A 21,916-nucleotide genomic window follows, 5' to 3' on the forward strand; every position below is an offset into this window, starting at 1 on the left:
AGCCAAATTTTGAAAAAAAAAGAAAAGAACAAAGAAAATAAAATAAACCAATGAATTAATAAAGCTAAACCTACAAATGAAGTACCAACCTGGTTAAAGAGGTGGTGAAATCCTACAGCACATTGTAGAATGCCATGAATAAGAGTTCTGGTAGGCTCTTGGGCCATATTCCAGAGAGCTTCAAGATAGTCATGGCATTTATAGTATTCTCTGTCATTGAAGAGCATGACAGCTTCGTCAAAACTACAGTTATCACTGGTGTCATCATCATCATATTCGTCTTCTACAGCAGAGAATCGATATGAAAGGCGAAAGGAGGAGTTGAAAGAGTTTTTTATGAGTTTGGAAGGCTTTTCAGAATGAGTCATGGGGACATATGGAGATGGTGATGAAGAAAAGGTGGAGGAATCATGATCAGGTTTAGGAGGAAAACAACGAGAGAACGATGAAAGAGGAAATATCTTCAGAGATGATGCACATGGGATCGCCATTGAGGATTAATGGTAGAAGAAATATATTCTGAGTTTGGTCATGTTTTCTTGATTTTGTTCGTGTGGTGGAGGCTCAGTGTTCTCAAAAATCTCCCTAAGAGCTAAGATATTGGACTAGCTAATTTATCACCTATCTTCGTGTGGTTTTGATATTGGCTTGCAATTTTTAGTAAACCAGGAAAGTTTTGATAACATTTTTAACGGAAAATATAAAAAGTTATCAATAAAATTAATTATCAATTTCTTATAAAATATTTTTAAAAATAAATTTTAAACTAATACTTTTAGAGTATTTATTAATATTTTCATTGTTAAATATAAAAGAAAATATTTTTAAATGGGATCTTTAAAAAAAATGTTCATTTTAATAGATACCTTTAGGACATTTGTTAATGGACCATTGCATGAAAAATATTAAAAAAAATGTCAAAAAGTCGATTATCCTTTTCTTTTCCATAAAAAGTTTTTAAAAATATGCTCAAAAGAAATTTAAAAAAATATTTCTTAAACTGATATCTTAATGCATCCGTTAACTTTTCTCTTAAAAAAATTCTATTACCTTTCTTAAAATAATATATAGGTGTATATATATTAGGAGAAATTACACTTTATTTACCTGTGATTTACTTGAAAAAAACTTTTTCTACCTGTTGTTTAAAAATTGATATTTTACCCACTTAAGGTTAACTTCATTTATCTCCCGTTACTCACCTCTATTAAAAACAGGAGTAAATTTGTATTTTGCTACCCCTTTACGTATCTCTCATCTCAAAATATAAAAAACTAAAAAATCAAAGGAAAAGAAAATCTAAAAGCTAAGTTTTGTAAAAATCAAAAATTAACTTTTACATCTTCTTTTATGTATCAACTTTTAGATCTTCTATTTTAAAACCTTCCCCCTCTTTATATAAAACTACTAATAGCCTTTAATAATTGTGGTGAATTTTGTCACATAAAATCTACTCTATGTTAAGAAGAAAATGCTGATTTTGTGTTAGCACTCTCGCGAAAAAGTGACGTGGAAGTGTGTCACAAACCTCAAGAGTTTGGTTACTTTTTTTTTCTTTCTTTCTTTTTATTTTTATTTTTTTATTATTTTTTTTTTTAATGTGGGTTTATAGGAAATCAAAAGGCTATTATTAACTTGTTAAAATGTGGCTGCTTTAATTTTTGTAGCACTTAGCGTGAGAGTTTTGGAATCCCATGCATTTTAAATGAGGAAATTTTGAGATAGGATTTGTAATAGTTTTTTTCCAGAGACATTATAAATTTAGGACAAATTACAGTAAACCTACATGTGGTTAGGTTCATTTTCATGTTACTATCTATGGTTCAAAACTTAACACTTTACCCACTTGAGATCTGAACTGTTAGAACTTTGTTACTCATATTTGTTAAAAATGAGAGTAAATAAATATTTTTACTTCTCTTTTATATCTCTCTCCTCTTAAGACAAAAAATTCATACAAAAACAAAAGCAAACAAGATCAAAAAATGTCATTTTTGTAAAAATGGTAAAAAGTTGCTAAATAACTTCAAAAACACAGAAACTTTAGGAACTGTTCAGTAGAGAGAGGCAATGTAATCATAGGCACACCATAACAAACTCCTTCCAACATAGAGTTCTGTCTTTGAAGGTCTTTTGAACAACCTAAATGAATGAATAGTTGGAAGCCTCAATAGTATGAGCAATCCCAACAAACTGTCCCAGCGCAAAATTGGGTTTGCTTCTAAAACTAATATAAAGAACCAAATTGGGCTATTTCTTAACCTTATTAGATGGCTCATCCGAATCTCTTGCTCTCGTAGGCCCGGGCCCAATAGGTAAAGTGTCACTATAGTCATGTCTAGATAGAAGATGCCAACTCAAGTCGCCCCCTTCTATCCATTTTTCTTCTAAAAAAAAAAAAAATCAGCCTTATAAGTAATATTTGTGTTATATGATGCTAGTCCTACAAGCAAAGCCTTCTTTCCCATCTTTCTGACATAGTCTGCATAAGTTAGCTCTAATTTGTAGAAACTATTAACCAAAAGCCCAAAACTTTTTCTTCGTCATTTGACATCTTTATCAAAATGGCCAGATTTGTCTCTCTCTATCGTCCTTCTCTCTCCCATCCATCAACAATCACCATAACCACCTTCAAAACCCAAACTCAATCACAAACCATAACACACAACCACTGCCAAAATCAAATCAACAACCACTACCATGCCAAAATCAGATCAACCCACAACCTATAAAGCCACACAAAAAAAGAAAAAGAAAAAAAAGAGAGACCCATAAAGCAAAAACAAAGTCATTGCAATCCGATTTGAGATCATCGTTGGCTATTGTTTGGGTGTGTGTGTGTGAGATGAAGAGAGAGAGAAGACAACAAAACTTAGTGAAGCTTTGGCCATGGGTTCCTTGGATGAGATCAAAGAGAGAGAAAGGTTGAAACTGAGATCAGCAGTGGATCAGCCATGGATCTAAGATTGTTGGTGGTGATGATTGTTTGTGTGTGAGTTTAGGATTTTTTTAATTTAAGGTTATTGTATGTATATAATTGTAGCTTGTGAATTGTTTTTTGGATTTGTGTGGATTGACTGGCTTAAGAATGTTCATACTAAGAGGTAGTGTGTTCTTTAACTAGAACTTTACCATTTTTACAAATTTGCTTTCAGATCTTATTTCCCTTTTTTTTTTTTAATGTATTATTTTGTTTTGGGAGGAGAGAGATATAAAAGGAAAGCAAAAATACATATTTATCCTTGTTTTGTACAAAAGTAGATAACAGAGTTCTAGCGAAGTGAATCTCAAGAGGACAAAGTGTTAAGTTTGGAACTATGGATAGGCAAAGTGAACAATGGGTCTAACCATAGATGGGTTTATTGTAATTTGCCCATTTTTTTATTAGTTTAATTTACTCTTAGAAATATTTTTGCACTTGACCTAAAACTCACACATTACATTACAATCACAAATTAGCTCATCCTAAAATCAAATAACACAAATCACAAATCACTCACAAACTCTCTCTCTCTCTCTCTCTATGGGCATTTCCAACTCTAAGATCAAAAGGTGAGTGTTTGTGAGTGCCTCTCCTATTTAATTATTATAAATTTATGTTATATATATATATATGTGTGTGTGTGGGTGTGTGTGTGTCTGATACTTATTATGTGCGTTATTATTATTTGGGCAAACTACAATAAACCCGCTTGTGATTTGGCCCGTTTGCACCTTGCCTACCCATAATTCAAAACTTAACACCTTGCCTACCTGAGATTACCTCAGTTAGTCTTCTGTTATCTGTCTTTGTTAAAAACAAGGGTAAATATGTATTTTTCTCACATTTTATATCTCTTTCCTCCCAAAACAAAATAATGCATAAAACAGTAAGAGAAATAAGGTCTAAAAATATTTTTTTTATTGTAAAAATTTGGTTGAAGAACACACTTCCTCTCTATATGAACATTCTTGAGCCAATCAATCCAAATAAATACAAATTCAAAAAAAGTTCACAAACTACACCTATATACATGATTAACCTTAAATTTAAAAAATCCTACACTTTCAGACACACACAAGTAGCAGCTTAGAGAGAGACAGATAGAGGGAAAGAGAGAGAGAAAGAGAGAGAGGATGGCAGATCCAAGACTTCATCGCCATCAGTTGATCCACTACCAACCTCGAAAACCACCATAACTGAAACCATGATGGATCAACCACCGGTCTCCAAGGATACTCAATGAAGCCCATGTATTTCCTAATCCTCAAATCCACAACAACTTCCTTAAGGAAATTCAGAATTTGCATCAACCTTAGCAAATAGCGAAGCATAAGTGCACAACCAATTCTTTGTTTTTTTTTTTTTTTTTGAGAAACAAACACACACACACACAAGGAAGAGGGAAAGAGGTTCTAACACAAAGGCACACCACAACTCCACTCAAAAGCCATGGCAACTTTTAAGGGAGGGTGGGGTAAGTTATACTATACACAACACACTCTTTTAAGCAACGTGGGACAATTACCCATTTTTTTTTTTTTTTAGAAACAAACACACACACACACACAAGTGATGGATCAGAATAAATGGGCCTCCCAACTCTGATATATTGGATTTCAATATTCAATTCAAAGAAGAGTAATCTTAATCTAAAATGTAATTTTTGAAAGAGAAAGCTTCAAGTACTACATACCTAGCTACCATTTGCAGAGTATGATGGGCCTATTGAAAAGGAATGGGTTAAGTACAATTGATTCCAATATTCAGTCTAAAGAAGAGTAATCATTTACCTACACTACTTTACATCAATATGCACAATTGATATGGAAATGTCCGCATTTTAAAATATTTTATTGATAAAGTCGATTTTCATTTCTTCTTTTCTTTTAAGAGTGGGGAGGGGAAGGTTTGGTGGTACCATATTTCTATATATTAAGAGGATTCAGAAAATTAATTATTGCATTTTTTACTTTCAAAAATATCATTTATTTAATTAACTTATCCTTATTCCAAAAATATAAGAAATGGGATTAAAATTGTAAATAAAAAAAAATTAAAAACAAAAAACCTACCCAACATTCAATTAAAAAAAAAAAAAAAAAACCTATACCATTCCCACATTCTATCCAAAAAAAAAAAACTACCCAAGTCACATTAAAAAAAAAACCTTCTTACTTCCCAGTTCCCATTACCTCGTGTTCTATAAATTAAAAAAAAAAAAAAAAAAAAAAAAAAAAAAAAAAAAAAAACATCCTATTCTCACACTATATATAAATAAATAAATAAAACTTCCATTAAATTTTTTTAAAAAAAAAAATTACAACTTCCTGGAAAAAAAAAATTTTTCCTTTCATTTCTTCCTCTCTTCTTCTTTCCAATGTTGTGGAATGCAAGAAGAAAAATTCTAATAACATTAGATCCCACAAACTCCCAAACCCACAATATTCCTTTAGTTTCTTTTTCATTCTATCCTTATATTTCTAACCGACACAATTTTTTTCTACACTTACTGTTTCATATACTGAATTCTCCTCTAAATTGGAAAGCATTTGAACAAAATTTATATACTACTTTCTCATTTTAATTATATTGCATATCGTACTCTCTCAATTACATATATTGTGAATCTGTAACTTTATGACATTCTGTAATGCGTGAACCATATGAAAGGTGTAATAGAAATTTTGGTTATGAATGAAAAATTAGGACACAAAACCCAAAAAAAAAAAAAAAACCTCATCGCATGTGTGAAATGCGTGTAATGAGACTAGTGTCAAAAAAAATTCATGTCTTTATTTTTATTTTTTAAAAGAGAAGAGTTAATAGAAGAGTATTAGTTTAGGAAATATTTATAGAAAGTTTTTATGGGAACAAAAAAATAATGGATTGTTTGGATATCTTTTAAATGAGAAATTATTGTGTATTCCTGGAGTACCATAAATTCGTACTTCCTTCTCTCACATGAATAGTGAGTCCCATCATGAATTTAATTAATGGGACCCATCATTCATGTGAGAGGAGAGAGTACGTATTTATAATACTCTGAGAGTACCTAATAAATTTCCCTTTTAAATTTCTCATGATAGTGATATCAAAACTTTCCTAAAATAATCCATTGACATATGCCCTAAGGACACTTGTTAACTGGATCCTTAAAATTTTTTGAACTTATTAGAAATATTACCACGTATATACCCTATCCATTTTTCTTGGGCTCTAATTGAGATCCTCACGTTTTCCTTGCACTTAAGATGGGCAAGGACAAAGCCAGAACTTGGAGTTAAGGAAGCCGACTCTTCTGCTAGTTACGTGCTACAACTTTGACCTTTGGCTTCCGTTGTTGTTTAGCTGCTGAAGGGGTTTTTTTGTTTTTGTCTTTGATGCTGTGTCTATTGTTGGATATGGACAAAAATCTTTTGTTTTGATTTTTAGGGATGGTTTGTTTGTTTTTGTTGAAATTGATTTATTGGGCTTAATTTTGTTTAGCTTTGCTATTGGTAATTTTTGTTGTTGGATTAATTTTTTGGGGTTTCTATATTTTGTTTTAGATCTTAGATCTATGAATTATTATATGGTATTTAAAAGGAGGAAAATACTATAATTAAAATTTCTTTTACAAATTGCTAATAAGATTAGTGGTTATTGGTAAGTAAAAAAATTATGTAAGTGGTGGGTCCAAATGTGAACCAATAAAAATTTGTTATCTTAGTAATTTGTAAAATTTTTGTAAAAAAATTTATGACTATAATATTACTCTAAAAAGAATGATATAATTAAAGAGACAAAATATAATTTTATAGACAAAAAATTACTAAAATTAGTATTACATATATAGTAATATTAAAAAAAAAAAAAAAAAATTGGGGTTGCCCCAAGAAGCCCATAAATGGCTTTGTCCCTGAAGACGTGGGAAATGCGATCCGGCTCATCTCCCCTAATGCAACTTTTTGGCTTGACTACTACAGGAAACATACTGCATACATCCTTCTTCTTTTTCTTCTTCTTTTTTTTTTTTTTTTTTTTTTTTTTTTTTTTTTTTTTAACATATTCTGAGGTTTGGAGTCTTTGGATTAATGCAAATTTGGTTTAAATTTTTTCAAAACTAGCCAATTTAGTTCCTAAATAGTTTAGTTATTTTTTCTCAACTGTTTTAGAGACTGAATTGACTTTAGAGACTAAATTAGTTAGTTTTAAAAAGTCATGAGTTTGGTTGGTATTAAATCAATCCTCAAGATGTGAATGAAATTCCAACCTTTAGAAATTTCCCAATGACATGCTTTCTTCTGAGAAATAAAAAACTGCCTGCTACACCAAACCTTGTTCAAAAGGAAAGAAAAAGTATTATTATGGTCAGTGGCAGCTATAAGAATTTTTTTTAAGGTGGTCACAATGAAATTTAAATTACCACAATATTTTTATTGGTATAATTTTTTTAAAGAAAAATGAAATTAGAAGTTATTTTTATTAAATAGGTTGAATGAGTTACAAATTTTATCTTTTTGTTTTATAATATGCTTTTTATAAAATAATTTTTTCACTTCTTGTTGTTTGGTCTTGTCTTGTTTTTGTTTGGTTTATGTTTGTTGTTATTTGAACTAATATTTATTGTTGTTATTTAAGCTTTTTTTTTTAAAAAAAAAAAAAAAAAAAAAGGGATTAAGAATTATGTTTGGAGGTAGAATTAATTTTGGAGTAAAGCTACATCCACAATATTTTTACAATAAATTTTATGCAAAAAGCTATTATTGGTGAGTAAAAATATAATATTAGTATTTGGTTCAAATTAGAATCAGTAACAACTTACTACATTAGATTTGTTGTAAAATTATTGTGAAAATATTGTGAATATAGTAGTAATACTCTTATTTTTGTTGAACCCAAATCTTTGTAATTCTCAAGTCAAGGTGATGAGGTGTAAACTCATCAGTCTCAGTAGGCAGATGGAACTCCCCGTCAGCACCTGTGTATCTTCTAAAAGGGGTCACCGGTGTGGTGCCTGCCACAACGCCTCTGATGCCAAAGTTAGAACAGTAAAGCAATTCACAAAACTGGAAAGTAATAGGTATTTTCTTAGAGTCTCAGTATCTATGTACCTTATGCAGCCAATGTGAGGACTTTATATATGTGAGCTTGACTGCTAGCCGTTGGGGTGTTAATGCCTCTCTTTTGTAACGCCTCCAGCCTAATTATGGGGCTTTTATTAGGCTCCAACGGTCTGTTTTGCTGGTTTCGTAACTGCCCAGGTTACTTGCTGGCACCATTGAATGACTTTCCTTACCTCGTCGGTGATGGCTTGTTCGTTGTCAAGGGTGACCTCGTCACTAGGTTGACCTCGTCAAGGTAATGTGTTCTCGTCACTCCCATCAGTTGCCCCCCAGGTTTTGTGGTCGTCAGTGACGTGTCATGAGGGCCACAGAAGGTGAAAGGTTTCTTTTCCTGAGTTGTTTGTGACGCTTGGGGTTTCGTTTCGAATTTAATGTGTGACGGCGGCGCAGTATGGAACGTGGCCATGTGGCACGTGCTGATTGAGGGTATTGATGGCATGACCCTTGGGTTTCCCGCTACTTTTCAGTTTCCTTGGGTTTTTGGTTTAAAAAACTTTTCTTTTTCCTTCATTATGGTTTTTCTTTCTTTTCCTGCTCTGAGTGTTTATCTCTTTTGCTTATTTCTACGATTATTCTGATTCTGCTCCGGTGACTTTGACCTTGCTCCGGTGACGAATTTCTCCGGCCTCGACTGTTCCGCTTTTCAAGGTATGCTACTTCTTCGATTTCTCTCAGATTTTTTTCTTCATGGCCCCCTTATAAATCCCTGATTTTTCCTTTGTCTTTTACTTTTGTTGTTTTTGTGTTTGATATGTGGGCATTTAGGATTGGGTATCCCTTTTCATGGTTAGTTCCTCTGAGGTTTGGTTAGCTTGCCCCTCAGTTTCTTTCTTTTTTGCTCGCTTAGGGGCGGCTTTGGGTGTTTCTGGGGACTTTTTTCCTTTGATTGGGGACTATCTCTTTGAAGGTAGTGGGCTGAGTGTGGTTCTAGGGGAGCTATCTCCAATTTTAGGCTGGTCATTGGCTTGGTTTGAGAGAGAGACGAGGAGGATGTCGGAGGTGAGATCCAGTGAGTTAGACACTGGGTTGTCGTCTAGCGGCAGCCCGGTCGAGGGTGATACAGCCGTTTCTACCCCTCGTCAGGTTAGGGCTTTTTACGCTCTTACCAAGGAGTGTGGGCTGGACGCTGACACAGTGGCTAGGTTTAAGGATAGGTTCCAGTTTCCTGCGCGGGTCCACGTTCATCGGCCTGGTCCTGAGGATCGGGCCTGCCACTTCTTTCCTGGTGAAGTATGCTTCTACGAGGCTGCTTTCACTTTTGGACTTAGGCTACCCGTCCATCCTTTGGTGATGGAGCTCCTGGATCATTTTGACATTGCCCTTGGGCAACTCATGCCTAACTCCTGGAGGATAGTTATCAATTGTATGGAGATTTGGCTGGCTGCCAATGAAGATATGATCAAAGTGAGTGAGCTCGTCCACATCTACCGTTTAAAGGAATCGAAAGAGTATGTGTACTATGAACTGGTCCCTTGGACGAGGGGGACTAGAATCATTAAGGGTTTAGCCTCGTCATTCAGGTACTGGAAGTCACGTTTCATTTTCGTGTCCGGGGATGACTTTGAGACCCCTTCTAGCGAGGCTTGGGGTGATATCCCAAGATTACTTCGTCGGTGGGGAACCCCAAACATAGGTGCGTCCATGTTTCTTCTCGTCTGTTTATTTTTGTCTTGCATGTTTGGTCGTCACTAACCACTCGTTCACTTTCTTTTGCAGTTAAGAAGCGCCCCAAATTGAAGAGCAAATATCAGGGTCGTGTTCAGAAGGCAATCGAATACGCAAAGTCGATTGAGAGTTGGGACGATCTCCTTGACCCACGGACCCTTGCTTTCTACTGCTTAGGCCCGGATCCATCTCCTTACATTTTGCGCAGCATTAACATCGAGGAGAAGAAGAGTAAGTGTTTTACCTCGTCAATACTGGCCTACACTTGCGTACTTTGGATTTCTTAGTTTTTTTTTTTTTTTTTTTTTTAGAGATGACGACCAAGTTCAACAAAGATATGTACACCAAGATGAGGTCCAAGAAGGACGAACCCTTATCTAATATTGGTAAAAAGGTAGTTTGTATTACGGGGAAGGGTTCGTCTGTCGTCCCCTCTGCGGATGCCACTCCCATCGTCTCGGGAGTTAAGGGTACACGGGTGGCTTCGCCGACAACTTCAGTTGAGGAGATCCCTACCCCATCATCAAAGAGGCTGAGACTGTCAGCCAAAGACAAAGAGAAGGAGAGAGTTGGCTCATTCGTCTTTGACGACGAAGGCATGGCTGTGGAGCGGGCATATAACGTTGTGAGGGCTGAAGACCTTAAGGTCTTTTCTGGAGTGCCTATCAATGTGGTTGCAAGTCAGCACGTTCATAAGATTGTGCAGGTAAGGCTGTTCATGTGTTTTCCTTGGTTTCTTCTTACATCAATTTCCCCATTTTTTTTTTTTTACTGATGCACTTATCTTGCTTCGTCAGGTGTTGGAGGAGAGCCTTCACCTTGCTTCTGAGTGTCTCACTCAAGAGGCTAAGGTGGCTTCTTTGACGTCCAGGATGGAGGCTCTAGAGAAGGAGAACTCGACGCTAAAAAAGGACCTCATAGAGTCGATGGACGAGGCTGCCACATTGAAGGAGAAAGTCAAGGATCTGAATTCTGACCTTAGGGTCGAGTGTCAGCTGAATCTAGAGAAGGACGACTAGCTTCAGGCGGCAAAGGAGAAGTTGAAGACGATCGCTGCTAGGTCCGTCGAGGCCTTTCAGCAAACTGAGGAGTATTCTACAGTACTCTTCAGCTAGTACTTCAAGGGCTTCGAGCTCCTTCGGAGGTACCTCGTCAAGCACCCTATAGGGGTTGATCTGCCGAATTTGGATCTAGAGGTGGTAGATCAAGAAATGGCTGCTGACGAGGCTGCCCAGTCTTCTACACCTGAAAGTGACGCCCCTGCTGCTGATGACGCCCCTGCTGCTGATGACGCCCCTACTGCTAAGAATGTTTTTGCTGCTACTGACGATCCCGTTACTGACACTCCAGACACCCGAACCTAATACTTAGGAAAATTTATCCTTTATATTTGCCCGTTGTGTTTTGGGCCTTTTTTGGAGATGTACATATATATATATATATAAATATATATATATATATATTTTTTATTTCTATTTTCAGAACAATGTCTCTTGACCCTCCGTTTTATGGGTCTGTAGGAAGAACAAGGATAATTGCCCTCTGTTTTTTGGGCTTTTTATGATTTAGTACTTACCTGCTTTTGTGGCTATGCTACTGTTTATGACCATGCATATGTTTGTGATTTAGCATAAACTTCTTAGCATACCTTGTACTTAGCTGGTACTTTGTGTAAATTTCTTTAGCCGTGATTTGCTCGTCGTTCTTTATTCTTGATGAGGGTTTTTGTCCTTCTTCTTTTTCTCCTTGTTCTTTCTCTTGCGGGTTCGTCAGTATCCTGAGTTCGTCGAGTGGGACTTTGCCATTTGCGTAGGCTTTAGGATTATGTCAGCACGTACTGGGGACATTCACTTTCTTTTGTGCCTTCGTGAGTGACTTACATCCGTCAGAGTGGAATCTTATCATTTGGCCACTTTTTGGTAATTTACATCCGGTTAAGGAATCTCGTCAGTGATTTACATCCGTCTTGGCGAAATCTTATCACTTAGCCACTTTTTGGTGATTTACATCCGGTTAAGTAATCTCGTCAGTGATTTACATCCGTCTTGGAGGAATCTTATTACTTGGCCACTTTTTGGTGACTTACATTCGGTTAAGGAATCTCGTCACTTCTGGATTCGTCAGTGATTTACATCTGTCTTGGCAGAATCTTATCACTTGGCTTTCACATATTTTGTACCTGTTATGAGGTCGTTAGTAACTTACATCCGTCAGGGCGGAGTCTTGTTACTTTAGTTTGCCTTATACCCGTTGGCGTTGTCGTCAGTAATTTACATCCGTCAAGGCGGAATCTTGTTACGTTAGTTCGTCTTACAATTGGCTAGACCTGTTGGCATAAAGACATCAAAGAACAAAGTTTTTTTTTTTTTTTTTTTTTTTTTTTTTTTTTTTTTAATTAAATTCAAGAGTGACTGTATTTGTCTATTACATCTACTGGTGGTACTTTTTTAAATGCTCGATGTTCCATGGTCGAGGGAGCCTTTGTCTGTCCATGGTTTCCAGGTGATAACTTCCTTGCCTTGAGTAATGAATGACTCGGTAAGGACCTTCCCACGTAGGACCCAGCTTTCCTTGGGTAGGGTCTTTAGTTGCTGTGGTGGTCCTGCGTAGGATGAGGTCTTCTATGTCCAGTTGTCTAAGTTTAACCTTCTTATCGTAGTATTCGGCCATCTTTTTCTGATACTTCGTCATCTTGCTGGATGCGTTGTCTCTTATTTCGTCTAGACAATCCAGGTTGAGTCGTAGTTCGTCGTCGTTGATCCCTTCGTTGAAAGTTCCTCATCTGATGCTTGTTACCCCCACTTCGACTGGGATTACTGCTTTTGTGCCATAGGTAAGCCTGAAGGGGGTTTTTCCTGTTGGGGTTCTGGCGGTAGTTCTGTAGGCCCACAGGACATTTGGTAGTTCATTTGGCCAGGTACCCTTCGCATCATCTAGTCTGGTCTTGATAATCTTGAGCAGAGTCCAGTTCGTCACTTCCGTCTGCCCGTTTGCTTGAGGATGCCCTGGGGACGAGAACTGATTCTTGATCCCAAGGTTTGAACAGAATTCCCTGAAGCCTTGGCTATCGAACTGCCTCCCATTATCTGATATGATCGTCAAGGGAATCCCGAACCTGCAGATTATGTTCTTCCACACAAAACTCCGGATCCAGGCCTCAGTGATCGTTGCTAGGACCTCTGCTTCAACCCATTTTGTGAAATAATCAATAGCAACAAGTAGGAACTTTACCTGACCTTTACCTTGGGGCAGAGGACCGACGATGTCAATTCCCAACTGTGCGAATGGCCATGGGGAAGCTATGGTCGTCATTCTCTCTGCTGGAAGCCGTTACACATTCCCGTATCGCTGGCATTTGTCGCACCTCTTAATGATCTCAACAGCGTCCACCTGCATGGTTGGCCAAAAATATCCTGCTCTTACCACCTTGTTCACCAGGGATCTAGAGCCGGCGTGGTCGCCACAAATTTCTCCGTGAACTTCTTCCAGGATGTATCTAGCCTCTTCCTCGTCGACGCACTTCAAGTAAGGCATAGAGAAATCTCTCTTGTACAAGGCGTCATTCAGAATCGTGAACCTAGTTGCTCTCTTCTTGATCTTTTTAGTTTTTTCTGTGTTTTGAGGGAGGCGCCCGTCCTGGAGGAAAGATATTATGGGCGTCATCCAGGTGTCTGTGCTCTGGATGGTGAATGTTGCAACCTCTTCGATACTAGGGTGTTTTTGGACCTTCATCGCCAGGTCTGTGCTAATCCCCCCTTCTTCTGATGACGCTAGCTTTGATACTTCGTCAGCCACCATATTTTGACTTCTTGGGATCTGCACGAACTCCACTATATCGAACTCCTGAGTTAGTTGTCTCGTTAGCTCGAGGTACTTCTGCATCCTTTCTTCCTTTGCCTCGTACTCTCCCCTGATCTGTCCAATCACTAGCTTTGAATCACTTTGGATCAACAAGTTTTTGGCACCAAAAGCTTTCCCAAGCCTCAGTCCCGTCAGTATTCCTTCGTATTCAGCTTTGTTGTTGGTGGCTGGGAACTTTAGTTGGACCCCATATTTCAGCACTTCTTCGTCAGGGGTGATTATGATGACCCCTACTCCCCCCTTCTTTTGGGCTGACGAACTATCAGTTTGTATTGTCCATTTATCTACCTCGTCAGTAACCCTATCTTCGTCTGGAAGAGTGAATTCTGCGATGAAGTCCACCAGAGCTTGCGCCTTGATCGCTGTTCTAGGATGGTAATCGATGTCAAATTGACTAAGTTCAATTGCCCACTGGACTATTCTTCCTGCTGCTTCAGGCTTGTTCATTGATTTCTTGATTGGTTGGTCCGTCATTACAAGAATGGGATTTGATTAGAAATATTGTCTGAGCTTACGCGAGGCTACTATTAGTGCAAACGCAATCTTTTCGATCCTTGGGTATCTGGACTCAGCTCATTGGAAGGCTTGGCTGACGTAGTAAACCAGGAGCTGCTTCTTGCCTTCTTCTCTAATCAAAGCTGCACTTACTGCCGAGGCTGACATTGCCAGGTATAAGTATAGGTTTTCTCCTTCTTTGGATGGGCTTAGGAGAGGTGGACTGCTCAGGTAATGCTTTAGCCCTTGGAACGCCGCTTCGCACTCGTCGGTCCAGGAAAAAGCCTGCTTCAAAGTCTTGAAAAAGGGCAGGCATTTGTCTGTAGCCCTAGAGACGAACTTGTTTAAAGCCGCTATCCTTCCTGTGAGTTTTTGAACATTCTTGACGGTTTTGGGTGAGGCCATGTCGATGATAGCTCGTACTTTCTCTGGGTTTGCTTCTATTCCTCTCTAGGACACCAAGAATCCCAGGAACTTCCCCGAGGCTACCCCAAAAACACACTTACTTGGATTCAACCTCATCTGGTGTTTTTTGAGGGTTGCAAAAGTTTTCTTCAAGTCGTCCAGATGTGTGAGCTCTTCCTTACTCTTGATGAGCATATCGTCCATGTACACCTCCATATTCCTGCCAATTTGTTGATTGAACATTTTGTTCACCAACCTCTGATACGTAGCTCCAGCATTTTTCAACCCAAAAGGCATTACCTTGTAACAGTAGAGTCCTTGGCTTGTGATGAAGGCGGTCTTCTCCTGGTCTTCTTCAGCCATCTTTATCTGGTTATACCTTGAGAAGGCGTCCATGAACGTCAGTAACTTGTGCCCGGCTGTGGAGTCCACGAGCTGATCTATTCTTGGTAGAGGGAAGCTGTCCTTTGGGCACGCCTTGTTCAGGTCGGTGAAGTCCACGCACATCCTCCATTTCCCGTTTGTTTTCTTTACCAGGACGACGTTTGCGAGCCATTCAGGATAATACACCTCTCAGATGAATCCAGCCGTCAAGAGTTTGGTAACTTCCTCTACAACTGCCTGATCTCGTTCTGGGGCGAAGGTTCTTCGTCGTTGCTGAACAGGTTTCCGTTTTGGGTCTACATTCAGCTTGTGTTGAATGACTTCTGGAGATATGCCCGGCATGTCCTCGTGACTCCATGCAAAGACATCTAGATTCTCTTTAAGGAACCCTATGAGTTTTGTTCTCATCTCGGGGCTCAACATCGTCCCTATCTTGGTCGTCTTGTTCGCATCTCCTTCTACCAATTCCATTGTTTCCAGGGCCTCTATCTTGTCTTCCTCTTTTTCTTCAATCATCCATGTGTGGTTCTCCTTCCCAGATAGGACAGCTTGATAGCATTCTTTTGCCAGGACTTGATCACCTTTCACTTCACCGACGCCATTATCTGTTGGGAATTTCACCTTCAAACAATAGGTTGACGTCGCCGCCTTCCACTTGTTGAGGGTGGGCCTCCCAATGATGACATTGTAGGATGAGGGACAATCTACCACCAGGAAGTCTACTTGTTTAGTCAACTATACTGGGTAGGTCCCTGCCGTCACCGTCAATGTCACTATGCCTCTGGGGTAGACCCTGTCTCCACTGAAACTGACGAGTGGAGAGTCAAAAGGGCGAAATCTTTTTGGATCTTATCTCAGCTGCTGGAAGGCTGGGAAGTAGATGATGTCCGCGGAGCTTCCGTTATCAACGAGGATCCTTTTGGTATTGAACCCTTCTATATTCAACATTATGACCAGAGGATCGTTGTGGGGTTGCTTCACTCCCATGACGTCTCCTTCACTGAAAAACATGTCCTGGCATGTTCGTCGGTGCTTGGACGGAGGTATGGCATGGACGCTGTTCACCTGTCTCTGATATGCCTTTTTGAGTGACTTAAACGATCCTCCTGAGAACGGTCCTCCTGTGATCGTGTTTATCTCCCCAATCACCTGGTGTGGAGGCTGGGACGGACGGTTGTCATCCCGGGAGAAGGATTCATGCTGGATTTTATTGTCGTCCCTGAACTTGCTATATTCTCCTTTCTTCACATACTTCTGTAACTTCCCTTTCCATATCAACTCCTCTATTTGCTCCTTTAGATCTCTACAATCCTCTGTGTGGTGGCCGTGGTCTTTGTGGAACCGGCAATACTTGTTCTTGTCACGGACATTGGGGGATGAGTGCAATGGCCTGGGCCACTTGAGATAATGCTCGTCCTTGATCTGCGTAAAAATTTTGTCAACAGGCATAACCAGAGGAGTAAATCTTACCGTCCGGGGATTTTTATCATCCTTCCTCCTGTTCCCGTCATTGTTCCGACGGTCTGGTCGATCTCTCTTTTGCCCCCTACGGTCGTCTTCCCTCTTGGCCTTGTCCCCTGGCTTCTTGGTATCTTTTATGGCAGCTAAAGCATCTTCAACATTCATGTATTTCTGTGCCTTTAGGAGCATTTCCGCCATCGTCTTTGGGGGGTTTTTAGCGAAGGAGGCCACGAGGTCTCTGGACCTCAACCCCGCTTTGAAGGTCGTCAGCTGCACCTTGTCATCAGCTTCGTCCACCTTCAGAGTCTCCCGGGTGAATCGTTTGATATACGACCTCAGCGTTTCCTTCTCTCCCTGCCTTATGGTAAGTAAGTAGTCTACTGGCCTCCTTGGACATTGCCCCCCTATGAAATGGCGCAAGAAGGCGCTACTTAACTGATCGAAGTTGTCTATGGACGAGTTTGGCAACTTCGTAAACCATTCTCTTGCAGCTCCTTTGAGAGTCGTTGGGAAGGAACGACACAGTATCTCGTCAGGTGGTTGTTGAAGACCTAGAGTCGTCTTGAAGGTATTAAGATGATCCTGTGGGTCTTTTAGTCCATCGAATGGCTCGAGTTGAGGTAAGCGAAACTTTGACAGTACAGGGCATTCAAGTACCGCGACGGTGAAGGGTGAATCTGTAGTCCTTACCATTTTATCTATGCTTCGGTCCGTCTTCTCCCTAATGGCGCTCCTTAGTTCATCCATTTCCTTCCTCATTTCTCGAAGGAAATCCGAGTTCTGCTCGTCTGGAGTAGTTAGCCTCTGAGGGGTCCCTCTCTGGTGACTATCTCCTTCTCCCTCTAGGTTACCCTTGGACCGGTTCTCTTCCTGTTGAGCCTGTTGAACCTGCTGGAGCCGTAGCTTCATTTCCACAATTTATCGCATACAATTTGTTATGAAACTATAATAAAGATATTGTGAACATAACTTTACTTGTGAAAAGTTATTTAATCTACCACTATGATACTAAAATGATACCAAAATGGTAGTTTAGAAAGCATGTCATTGCTTGAAAATTTCTAAATGGTTGGATACAGCTTTTTGACTTGACTACTAAATGGAAACATACATTCTCTTGGGGAAGGAAAAATAAAGCTGTATCCAACCATCTAGAAATTTCCAAGCAATGACATGCTTTCTAAACTACTATTTTAGTATCATTCAAGAAGATTAAATAGTTTTTTTCAAGTAATGCTACATTCACATTGTCTTTATTATAGTTTCATAATAAATTGTATGTGATAAATTATTACTAATTCGAATATGATTTTGCTAAAGGCCTTGTAGGTGAATTGACATCTCCCATGCATAAAGTATTTGGAGGTTTAAAGGGGAAATAATTCTAACTGCGGAGTTAGCAGCATGTTGTAATTATTTCTAAAAAAAAAATTTTCTAATATGGTTCCACTTGTGACATTATTTTAGAGACCTGAAATTGTTTAGAAAATATTGTTAACGTTGTATTATTATTATTATTATTTTAATTAATATTTTCAAAACCACTAACTTTATAATGTTAAAATTACACTTGTTCCTATGCATTGAAGACATGGGAAACATCATTCGGCTAATCCGACCCGATGCAAGTCTTTTTGACTTGACTACTAAAACGGAAACATACTTGATACTTTCTCTTGGGGAAGGAAAAGTAAAGCTGTATCCAACCATTTAGAAATTTCCAAGCAATGACTTGCTTTCTAAATGACTATTTTAGTATCATAGAGGTAGCTTAAATGATTATTCACAAATAATTATTTGCATGTGATAAATTGTTCACAATATCTTTATTATAGTTTTATAATAAATCGTATGTGATAAATTGTTACTAATCTAATCCCATTCTTAACCTTATTTTTTTTATTCACCAATAACTTGTATATGAAATTGTTTTGAAAATATTGTCAGTAGTATTATTTTTTTAATAAATATATTCAAAACCGTTAAATTTAGAATGTTAAAATTACATCATATTGAGGGTTTTGTTTTGTGTTTTTTGGTTTTGGATAAGGAGCTTTTTATTTATTTATTTTTTTATTTTTTTTTTATACTTATCACTTATCAGATATATCAACATTAATTGAGCATGAAATTTCCTGAAAAAATAAAAATAAAAATCGATCATGGACGGAAGATTCGAATAAAAACGCTACATAATGTTATAAGTACAAGATTAAAATTTTAATTTTAAAAAAGTTTCCAAAATTAAAATTTTTATATAAATGACTAAACTTTTAGTATGTGAATGGTTTTTTTTTTGGACTGAAGAAGGTAGAGTATGTGAATGGTTTTAGAGAAAGAAAAAAAAAAGAAAAAAAGCGCACCAACTCCGAAATCTCCTTTATTTTTGCTGTTTCACATTTTCCTTCTTCTCTCTCCTGCAATTTCATCCTGACGCTCTTCCCCCTTTATCTTTGTTCTTCCTCCCTTTCTTTGCAAACCCAATTCAATATCAATCTTTTTAATTTGGTGGTTTTTTTTACGGGCAAAGTGACTGAAACTTTTGGTCATTGATCCAATTGCTTCTATGGCCACTCAAACAGCTTCCTCTTCCTCTTCCTCTTATTTTCCGAAATACGACGTGTTCCTTAGTTTTTGCGGTGTTGACACCCGCAACAGTTTTACAGCCCATCTCTACGCTGCTTTGAAACGTAAGGGTATTATAACCTTCAGAGACAATGAGAAACTTGAGCGGGGAAAGTATATTTCTCAAGAGCTCTTAAAAGCAATAGAAGAGTCCAGGTTTGCAATCGTCGTTCTCTCAAAAAACTACGTTTATTCAAGGTGGTGCATGATTGAACTAGTAAAGATTGTTGAATGCAGGGAAGAGAAGAAGTTGACAATTTTGCCAGTCTTTTACAATGTGAGTCCCTCTGATGTACGGAAATGTAGGTTTAATTTTGATGTACGGAACCAGATGGGTACTATTGTTAACATAGATGACGTGCAAGCATGGAAAGCTGCTTTGAATGAAGTCGGCAATATAGCCGGATGGGATTTACGAAATCGGTAACAGTTTACATTTGTCTTTTGCAGACTACTTTTGTTCATATTATTATATCAATGTCATAATTTTCTACTCTTTAAAATTACTCCGACTTTCCCGTGGATTAACTTGACAAATTTTATTTACTCTTTTTTAGTCCAATAGAACCAGAGAAAATTTTAAATTTGGTCACTTTTATGTATATTATATGACTTATGAGATTATACGCTCAACTGCTCGAGTTGGACTTTGGTTGAAGAACTTTTTTTGAGGCATGGTAGTCTGTCTGTTACTGAATTAATCAATATAGACAATATTTTTTTGATAATCACTTAAACTTTTATTGATAAACAAACTTCAAGACCTGTAAACATCCAGTGCTGAAGCCAAGTCTTGAGAAATGGCGAGAAAAAAAAATGCAAAATTAAGCAGAGACCAGCGAGCTAGAGCATTTGCTGCTGATCTGTTGGCCTCTCTGCCTACCCAACAAAACATACAACTTGGTAATCTGCATTCTATAAGTGAATTGCCGAGTCAAGGAATCTTTTAGCCTCAATCATTGTCTCGCTAATTTACATTTCTTGTAGAATTTCTTTGATGGACAGTCAAAATATTCTGGACAAGTATACAGGCAATAAGCATAAATATATCATAAATAATTCAACTACTACATTTGTTCTTTTTCTTATTGTGAAGATTAAAGAAAAAGAAAAAAGGAGTATGAAAATTAAATCCAGGAATCATACAACAAATGACTTATTAAAATTAAGCACACTCTCAAGTCTCAACTCATTAAAATGTTAAAGTTAGAAGGAAAAATGTGGTTCTCACTTGACTGTATGACGTCAATTCAAACCTCAATTATGATGCTATATTATATACTTCTTGAATTCCCCTTTTGCTACTGAATGAATCTAAGATTGTGTTTTGAATGTTTTGTCTGATGTATTTATGCTATACTCTACAGTCATCAAATTTATTGTTATGCTATCTTCTTTGCAGAAGTGAAGCAATGATTATCGCAGATATCTATAAATATATATTTGATAGGCTTCAATTCTCAAGTAATATATCCAAGGAGCTTGTTGGAATAGAATCCCGTGTGAGGGAAATGTTGGTGGATTTACATTTAGATGAAAGTTCGGGTGTTCACTTTGTAGGAATTTGCGGGATGGGTGGAATCGGTAAAACGACTCTTGCACTAGAAATTTATGAAAGAATTTCAGATAGCTTTGAAGCTAGCAGCTATATTGCTGATGTAAGAGAAAAAACTAAAAATCAGCATCTAGTTTCTTTACAAGAACAACTTCTTTCTAACATCCTTATGAGAAGTGAAATAAAGATATGGAATGTTCGTCAGGGGACCAATATCATAGGGAATAGACTACATAGTAAGAAGGTTCTTATCATTCTTGATGATGTTGATGGAGAAGAACAATTAGAAGCATTAGCGGGGAACCGTGATTGGTTTGGTCCAGGGAGTAGAATCATTGTAACTAGCAGAGATAGCCATTTGTTGAGAAGATGTGGTGTGCATCACATATATGCAGCAAAGGGGTTGGATAAAGATGAAGCTTTGCAACTCTTTAGTTTGAGAGCTTTCAAGGAACCCCATCCTAAAGAAAATTATGTGGATTTTTCCATGTGTTTTGTGAATTACACTAATGGCCTTCCTTTAGCTCTTAAAGTTTTAGGTTCTTTGTTGTTTAACAAAAGCACAGATGAATGGAAATGTGTCATTGATAAACTAAAGGCAGAACCTAATAAAGAAATTTTGGATATTCTTCAAATAAGTTTTGACGGATTAATGGATTCCCAAAAAGAATTATTTTTAGATATTGCATGTTTTTTCAAAGGAGAGAATAAAGGTTGCATAAGAGATATATTACAAAGTTTTGGTTTCTATCCAGACTACAATATTGGTGTTCTTGTGGATAAATCTCTCATAACAATTAATGAAAATGGAACTTTGTGGATGCATGATTTGTTGCAAGAAATGGGTCAGGAAATAGTTCGTCGTGGATCCCCAAAAGAGGCTGGTGGACGTACTAGGTTATGGCTTTATGAGGATATCCTTCATGTACTGAAGAATAAAACTGTAAGTTGACTAGTCTAAACCTAAACTTAGAAATATATTCTTACAGATTCTTTTAAGGATTAACAATTATTCTAATTTCATTTGTCTTGGTTATTAGGGAACAAAGGAAGTTGAAGGCATAATCCTAAACATACCTATTCAAAAAGAGGAGCTTTTGGATGCTGGAGTCTTCTCAAAGATGAAAAAAATGAGATTGCTTAAAATGGGTGATATGGGTAAAGTGAAACTTCCACAAGGCCTTGATTATCTTTCTAATGAGTTACGCATTATAGAATGGCATGGATATCCTTTAAGTTCCATGCCAGCCAATTTCCAACCAAACAAGCTTGTTGAATTGAAAATGCATTGCAGCGGCATCAAACGACTATGGGATGGAATTATGGTTAGATTTTCACTTATTCAATTTTGTATTTTATTTATTTTCATTAAGGCTT

General features: G+C 37.5%; 2 protein-coding genes across 7 annotated transcripts in view; one reads left to right on the top strand and one right to left on the bottom strand.

The window, feature by feature from the left end:
• LOC126706938 (uncharacterized) overlaps positions 1 to 21,916 on the bottom strand; it is an 81,027-nt gene that overhangs the window by 2,547 nt on the left and 56,564 nt on the right. The window contains exon 2 of one of the 3 annotated variants that reach the window (XM_050406531.1): positions 90 to 399. In XM_050406531.1, coding sequence (XP_050262488.1) covers positions 90 to 399 — 310 coding nt within the window. Of the gene's footprint in view, positions 1 to 89; positions 631 to 21,916 lie in introns of those variants that run through there. The other 2 variants (XM_050406530.1, XM_050406532.1) reach the window with 2 other exon arrangements.
• The window catches only part of LOC126706936 (TMV resistance protein N-like), a 48,002-nt gene continuing 44,757 nt past the window's right edge, over positions 18,672 to 21,916 (top strand). For 3 of the 4 annotated variants that reach the window (XM_050406529.1, XM_050406528.1, XM_050406527.1), the window contains exons 1-3: positions 18,672 to 19,407; positions 20,387 to 21,482; positions 21,580 to 21,864. In XM_050406529.1, coding sequence (XP_050262486.1) covers positions 18,926 to 19,407; positions 20,387 to 21,482; positions 21,580 to 21,864 — 1,863 coding nt within the window. In that variant the 5' untranslated portion in view covers positions 18,672 to 18,925. The remainder of the gene's footprint in view (positions 19,408 to 20,386; positions 21,483 to 21,579; positions 21,865 to 21,916) is intronic. The other variant, XM_050406517.1, reaches the window with a different exon arrangement.

This window comes from Quercus robur, chromosome 11 (genome assembly GCF_932294415.1).
Source record: "Quercus robur chromosome 11, dhQueRobu3.1, whole genome shotgun sequence".
Classification (NCBI taxonomy): domain Eukaryota; kingdom Viridiplantae; phylum Streptophyta; class Magnoliopsida; order Fagales; family Fagaceae; genus Quercus; species Quercus robur.